The sequence below is a fragment of the Microtus ochrogaster genome, linkage group LG2 (genome assembly GCF_000317375.1).
Source record: "Microtus ochrogaster isolate Prairie Vole_2 linkage group LG2, MicOch1.0, whole genome shotgun sequence".
NCBI lineage: Eukaryota > Metazoa > Chordata > Mammalia > Rodentia > Cricetidae > Microtus > Microtus ochrogaster.
In genome coordinates, this window is record NC_022028.1 from 42,547,598 (window position 1) to 42,555,333 (window position 7,736).

General features: G+C 49.7%; 2 protein-coding genes across 2 annotated transcripts in view; one reads left to right on the forward strand and one right to left on the reverse strand.

The window, feature by feature from the left end:
* Cisd1 (CDGSH iron sulfur domain 1) overlaps positions 1-3,296 on the reverse strand; it is a 14,889-nt gene extending 11,593 nt beyond the window's left edge. The window contains exon 1 of the mRNA XM_005360165.2: positions 3,133-3,296. Coding sequence (XP_005360222.1) covers positions 3,133-3,163 — 31 coding nt within the window. The 5' untranslated portion in view covers positions 3,164-3,296. The remainder of the gene's footprint in view (positions 1-3,132) is intronic.
* A 1,379-nt stretch (positions 3,297-4,675) lies between these two features.
* Ipmk (inositol polyphosphate multikinase) overlaps positions 4,676-7,736 on the forward strand; it is a 35,705-nt gene continuing 32,644 nt past the window's right edge. The window contains exon 1 of the mRNA XM_005360167.3: positions 4,676-4,991. Coding sequence (XP_005360224.1) covers positions 4,853-4,991 — 139 coding nt within the window. The 5' untranslated portion in view covers positions 4,676-4,852. The remainder of the gene's footprint in view (positions 4,992-7,736) is intronic.

The window sequence follows — 7,736 nt, forward strand, 5'->3', positions numbered from 1 at the left end:
CTCCTTCTTCCACACCAGCAGCATGCATGTCTCCTTCTTCCACACCAGCAGCATGCATGTCTCCTTCTTCCACATCAGCAGCATGCATGTTTCCCTCCACATCAGCAGCATGCATGTCTCCCTCCACATCAGCAGCATGCATGCCTCCTTCTTCCACACCAGCAGCATGCATGCCTTCTTCTTCCACGTCGTGTGCATACAAAAACACAGAGGAAATTATTCAGTTGAGCTGGCTTCTTGGTTTTAGAGGTAAAGATAAGTTATGGTTGACTTTTGGCTGGATAGAGTAAATCATTTATATCACGCGTGTTTTAAAACAAGTAGTCAGATGTGGCCGCTTATATCTTTAACCCAGCACTGGGAAGCAGAGTTAGGCAGGTCTCGGTGAGTTTGAGTCCAGCCTATTCTGTGTAGGGAGTTCCAGGCCAGCCAAGGTTATTTAGTGAGACCTGGTCTCAAATAAATAAACAAAGCAAATGAAAACAAGCATTGGTAAGACAGCACAAGATAAGGCTGTCTAGAGAGCCAGGAGATAAAGACTTCAGTCAGTCTGGTGGAAATGGAAGGATGAAGGATGACAGTTGGCTCTGAGATGTAGAGAGGCATTTAGATCAGAGTGAGTCCAGAAAGGCCATCTACTGGGCAAGAGGAAGAATCATGAGATTGCATGCATGGGCACCGAAGGCCACTTTCCAGAAACCAGAAAGAGCTCATGCCCAAACTGTCTCATCCTAACGAGGGGAGGGTCTCAAGTTCTATTGCTCTTCTGCATTGCCTCTAACTCTAGTCCTGGTCTGACACCCACTTAGTTTTATTAACCACTTTCCCTCCCCAATATAAAGAATTCTGAGAGCATGGACATTCTCCCCGCCCCCTTTTAATTTTTTTTTTTGTCTTGAATAATCATGTTACATAGCACAAGCTGGCCTCCAATTCTTTGATTCTCTAGCCTCAGCCTCCTGGGATAGCAGGTTATTTGCAGCCACACCTGGCTGTAAATCAATATTTTATTTTTCAACTAAATGCCAGTAGGAATGTGATTCTGGGGGTCCAGGATGAGGCTCAACTGGCACATTGCTTGCTTTGTTGGCACGAAGCCCCGAGTGAAATCCCTAGCGCTAAATAAACTGGGTGTGATATTGCATACCTACAATCCCAGCACCCAAGTAGAGGCAGGAGGATCAGGAGTTCAAGTTAGAAAGCAGCCTGGGCTAAACAAGACTCTATTTAAAAAAAAAAGCAAGCAAACCACAACAATTTTATGAGGTACAAGAAGTAAACTTTAAAAGGTATACTGCAGGAGCTGGAGAGATGGCTCAGCAGTTAAGAGCTATTAAGACGGTTTTTCCAGAGTACCAGGGCTCCATCCATCCCCAGTACCCATGTGTCTGAAACACCAGTTCACGGGTAACTGACACCCTCTTCTGGCTTCCATGGGCACATCATGCACAATGTGAACCAATAACACGCAGCCCAAAACCTCGTACACATTAAATAAATAAATCTTAAAGGGGGGGGGGTTATTTCCAAGGCATTCTATATTCCAGCTTTGAGGGGGAAGGAGCTGGAAGAAGAGACTTGCAAAGTCTTTGGGACTCTCTGTATGGTCTTCATAATGATTTCTCTGCTGTTCCTATTTTTAAAAAGTTACCCCATATAACAAAGGTAAGTACTTCACGTTGGAGCTAATTAGGGGTTCCAATAAGAGGTTTTATATACCTTCAAGAACGGTAAACTAACGGAGAGAGCCACCTTTGAGACTCCTTGTGCCCATTAAGCAAAGCCAAAACTTGATCTTCGTTTCAACAGCATACTAAATCAGGGCCTAGCATCTGCTCATACAATAGGATCCCCGATTTCAAACAAACACCTATTTTGCAATCTCTTGGCTCACCTCACACATGTGCAACAGTGTTCCTAACAAAGTTAAGACAACTGCACCACAAATCATATGAATGTTTTATTCTATGCAATAGTATGACTGCCAAGAACACTGTTTTTACAGGTATGGTGGCCCAGGCCTATGGTCTAGGCACTGGAGAGGTTGCTACAGGAAGATTTTGAGTTCAAGTCTAGCCTGGGCTACAAGGAAAGATTATGTCTCAAAAAACAAAACAAAACACCAGATTTTAAAAGCCATAAAGACAATTGAAACGCACCAAAGTGAATGTATTTAAAGGAGTCCCAGATGGCTATCCTTTGGAGTAAATTTTGCAAAATTTAGTAACTTAAAAAATGTTTGGGCATTAGCATGATGGGTCAAGGGGGAAATGTGCCTGCTTCTTGATAACCTGAACTTGATGCCCAGGACTCACGTGGTGGGAGAGAATTAACAAGTTGGGTCACTGCCACATGAGCCACGGCACCAGGGACACTCACACAAATACATGTTAAAAATAAGGAACACAAAAACGTTTTTCTCCCTTTGACATGCCAAGTCAGTTTCGTCGACATAAGCAGAACCTTCCAGTATACAGACTCAACTAAAGTTAGAAAAGGCTACAGAATCGAGCACTATAGCCAACCAGTATTTGCTGTTTGAATCAATGGGGCTCATCGTAACTTTTACCTTTATTTAACTAAGGTTAGAGGTAACCAAACCCTGGGGTGTGGCATTTTATACCTGGGCTGAGTCTATCGCCCATATTGTATAGCCTGTGGTCAACTTTAACATAAAACCTTACACTAGCTAAGTTTCAGTCAGATTTCTTCAAAATACTGTTTTCAAGGCTTAGGGAAGACTATTTTCAGTTGTTTCTTGGACCACTGCCACCAGTGGCCGGATGCAAGATGCGTAAGAAACTGGGAAACTGAAGACCTCGGTCGGATTGGATTTCTTCACCTTAAATTACAAAGCTAGCAAAATATCTACGATATGACGATTCCCGGACGCCAGGGACGCAGGAAGCTGCCAGTTTCCCCACATGGGGGGGGGGGGGACTAAGGGGCAGAGGAGTTTTGGGGTGGACTGTGACCTGCTAGCCTGTGCCTGGCTGGGGAAGCGGTCCACGGTCGGGGATGCCGGCCCACACCAGCATCCCGTGAGCTCCGGGCAGGCCTGCGCCTGTCCTTGTGCAGGTCAAGGTGACGGTCGGGATAAAGGTGGCGGGGACCCGGCCGCGGGCAGCTCACCTCGCACTGAGGAGTCGTAGCCGAGGCCCATGGTGCGGGCAGCGGGAAGGCCGTGGCAGGACCGCGCGGGCGAGCGCTGAGGACGAGGGAGACCCGGGCAAGACGCGACCTCCGGGAACACTTCCAGTCACTGCGCAGGCGCCGCGGCAAGCTGAGGGGAGCACGTGTGAGGGCGCGCCCGTAGAGTCGCGCATGCGCACTGTCCCCAACCCGGAGGAACGGTGATTTGACAGCCGCGGGACAGCCTTGGATGCCAAGGCGGTGACTGCGTCTGTGCTAAACGGGCGATACTATCCAGGCCGGGTTTTACAGGTGGTCCAGTTGTGAGCGGTTCAGGTGACTCAGGACTAGTACCTGGAAGACTGTCGTCCTATGGTCTGCTAGTTCTTTATGGCCGGTCATAAGCCCGCTTTGGCTACAGGTAACGCAAGGTGTGGCCAGCTCAATTGTGGGTCCTGCAAATCTGGCCGGCTCAACTGTGGGTCCCGCCAGACCAGACTTTGCTATAGGATACCAGTGCAGACACTGGCATTGATGGAACCTACGCTGGGCCTCCATCCCTTGTCTTTGACCTTGCCAGTCATCCACCCAAGAGAGTCTCGAGAACACAAAAAACAAAAACAACTTGCTCCGACTGGCAAGGCAGTTTAGCAGTACTGTGTTTGCTCAATGCCATTGTGCTTGCTCAACATGCACAACGCTCTGCCTTCAATTCTCAGCATTGCCTTGAATAAATAAACATAAGTGTCTCTAGTGTTCGTCTCTTAAAAAAAAAGTGTTCACTTAGAAAAACGACTTAGAAAGCCGCAGAGTCTTAGAGATTAAGATATAGCTTTTTGCATAGGACCCAAGTTTGATTCCCAGCACCGACGTAGGTGACCTGCTCTTCCAGCTCCAAGGAACCCTACTCCTCTGGCCTCCTTGAGCACCGGCATACACATACTATTAACAATTTTTTAAAAAGTGAATTAGGATGACTGTTAATCTCTAACACATAAACTTGTCAAGAGGACGTTGAGGCAGCAGTTCGACGGGGTGCCAACTGGAAGGTGTGAGAAATAACGTCTTCAATCCGGATGCTCCTGCCTCTTTGATCTGGGAGGGCAGGACGTGGTGGGAGGTCAGCCTATAACCAGCCACGTCTCTGGGTTGCCCTGCCGCCGCCTCCCAGGCTTGGTGTGCCTCACACTGGGAAGCACCTGGGATGCCTGTCTGCCCCGGGAAGTTCTGGGGTACTGGAAAAGAAGCAACCAGTCGGCAGGTGGGACAAAAGTCCAATCCTGCGGTCTCTGAGCATGCTCAGTGCTGTCCGGTAGCAGGTTCAGACTCAGTCAGACTCAGAACCTGTTCAGTTCCGTGCTGGTCAACCTGGACGTGCTAGTGGAGGGCTGAGCGGTACTCGTCAGTGGCTTCTGCGCATGCTCAGGGAGGCGCTGGCTGGGCTCCAGTAGGGTAGCCTCTGGGCATGCTCAACACGGCGGGGCCGGGTCCCGGCTAGTAGCTTTTGCGCATGCTCAGAGTGGTGCTGTCCGGGCCCCAGCGAGCAGGGGGCGGGCAGAGGCGGGGCCGAGGCGCCCTTATCCCCGGCGCGGGCGGCCGGGGTTCAGAGTGCGGGCCGCGGAGCGGGCAGCGCGGTCTCGTTATGGGTCCGCGCTCTAGGCCTGCGCGGGCGATGCCGTCCGGTCCTCCCTGACCCCTGACGCCTAGTGCCGCCGCCCCGATGGCCGCCGAGCCCCCTGCGCTGCGCCTGCGGCCGCCGGGGAGCGCCGGGGATAGCCCGCCAGTGCCGCGCCTGCTCGGAGGCTGCGTGCCGCTGTCGCATCAGGTGGCTGGCCACATGTACGGCAAGGACAAAGTGGGTGAGTGCAGCCTCGGGTCCCCTTCCCCGGTCTCCTCTGTACCCTGTCCGGGCAATCCCCGGCCTCCGCTGTACCCTGCACCGGCAGTCCTTGGCCTCCGCCGTCTCCAGCTTCGGTGGTCCTCAGTACTTGGCTGTCGCCACCCCGACGGTCACCGGCCTCCACTGTCCCCACCCTGCAGTCCCAGGCCTCCGGATCGTGGTCTCAGCTGTCCCCACCCTGGTAGTCCCCAGCCTCCCATCCCGATCTCAGCTATCCAAGGCTCTTCTATTCCCTACCCTGCAGTCCCCGGCCTCCACTGTTCCCGACCCCGGCTGTCCCTAGCCTCAAGTCCCGCCGTCACAAGCTTCCCGTCCCCGGGGCTCGGAAGCCGGGAGCCCCCTGGAGCGGCCACAGGCTCCTGGTGGCGCGGAGAGGCGTGCCCCTTCGTCCCAGGGAAGGCGAGTGTTGATTGGAGAAGGCGTTGTTAGTAAAAATAAGGAACTTGGTTTTCTTGTCTGGACCGGGAAGTAAATTCTCCCTGGAGCTCAAGATCTGTTTATACCCTGGAGTAGTAATTGCAAAAAGGACCCAAATGCATATATACGATGCCAATCCGATGCTTTTCTGCTTGATGCAGCTGCATCGCTGGAGGGGAAGAAAAAAACAAACTGCTGTATGTTTTTAAACTTGCCTTGGCTCATCCGAGATCACTCCCTGTCCCTTGAGGAGGGTTCTCGTGTCTTTGATTGCGCTGGGAGGCGTGGTTCGGCAGTGCAGAACCTTGCCTCCTGGGTAGGCTACCCGCTCCGACTGTTACAGAGATCTGTACACATATAAAATATACATTCTTTTCTTGTTTATTTTTATAGACTGTTCCTTGGCATTTGTCATGTTGTTTGTGAATTCACGATTTATAGAACAGCACAGGATCTACTCCAGGGCAGAGACTGTGTAATTCATCCTGCTACTCACAGCGGGCCAGTGGGGGACCTATAAAGAATAGGATGGACTTGGGGCTCTTTTGATATCTGACCCAGAACAACCTTTAGAGACCGTTTGTGTTTTGCTGATAAAGGGGTTCAGGTTTAGGCTGGTAAGCTAATACGGTTTCTTTTTCTTCCTTCGGCGGTATATAGGATTGATTTAAAGACCTCAGATAGGCTGGGTAAGAGCATTACCACTGACCTACATCCCCAGCTCTCCTTTTTCCTTTAAGACAGGGTTTCCCTAAGTGCGGCTTGGAACTCTGTACCCCAGGTGGGCTTTAAACTTTTGATCTTCCTGAGTCCCTGGAGGTATAGGCATGAACCCACAGGCTTTGCAAAGGTAATACATTTTAAGACAAGCGTGGCTAAGTGACACACCTAAAGTCTCTTTGCTAACAGTGTCTTTAAAGCAGAAACCTGCACCCACTATGTGATGTGGCTGTCAGAAGCAGCATACGGACAGACAGGAGCTCTGCTACGTGCAGGAAATGTTGAAAGACGACGTCAGAGTTAAGGAACTTCACTTTTGAGGTTCTTGGCTAAGATATTTCCTCCTATGCATCATATCTGGAGTCCGCTTGCCCCTGAGGACAGGGTTTCTACAAAGTAAAGGCAGAAGAAAGTGATTGTTTCCCTGGCCAGGGTCCTGGAGGTCTGCTTCTGTGCAAAGAACAGACCCAAATAAAGAGCATCTGTGACTGGCACTTGAGACTAGCACATGATGCTAGCAGCCTCTTTAGAGTCATTGGTGATTGATTACCAAGTCTCCTGAATGTGTCCGCATTATAGACCATGCTGAAGGAGCTCATTTCTCAGCCGCTGACATGCCTAATTGGAAGAATAATTGAGATTGCAAAGAAAGTTGTCCCCGATTTTAGTATTAAGATTTTTTTTTTTTCAGTCTCAGTAGATTCCTTTGACTAGGAGAGATCAGATTCTTCATGTTGTGCAGCAGTCTGCTGCTTGTTGCTCTGGGCTCTCAGACAGTTACCCTGTAGACCGCGCTGGTCATCTTCTCTGCTCATAAACAGACAGCCAAGTAGTCAGCAATTCAAAGGTCAGCTGTTTATTGTTGTTCCTCCAACGGCCACAGCTAGGTCATATAGTTGAGACCTGGGGGTTCTCAACCTTGCTTATGCTGCGACTCTTTATCACAGTTCCCCGCGCTGTGGTGACCCTCCCCCCACAACCGTAAGATGACTTTTCTACTTCATAACTGTAGCTTTGCCACCATTACGAATCGTAATATGAACATCCGTGTTTTCCTATGGCCTTAGGCCTCTGAAAGATCTTGTGACCCACAGGTTGAGAACTGCTGGTTCAGCCCCTGCTCTGCGCTGCTTTTGCTCTTGATAAGCTTTTGAAGACATCGTGGGTGTTTGCATTTGTTACCATCTTTAACTGCATCACTCTTGCTATATAACTGGAGTTTTCATTTCAGAATTGATCTTTTTTTTTTTATTCTTTGTTTAGCTTTTTTGTCCAGACCATTATCCATAACATCTTGTAACCAACACTCTAAACAAAGATAAATATCCATAATCCATTTTTGGGGAATGTGAATGTAGTTTTTTCCAGGCTACTTACTACTGATTTGGGGTGGGGGTGGGGAAGCTGATAATCTTACGGGAACCTAAAGAAGATTTAGAATTATGATCAAGTCCTGACTGGAGTATTCTGTGAGGCTTGATCATCTCAGCCAGCAGTCTTGAAACTGTTATGGATGCAGAACTCAGACATCTGGACCATCCACTCCTATTGGAGATTTCTCGGGGGG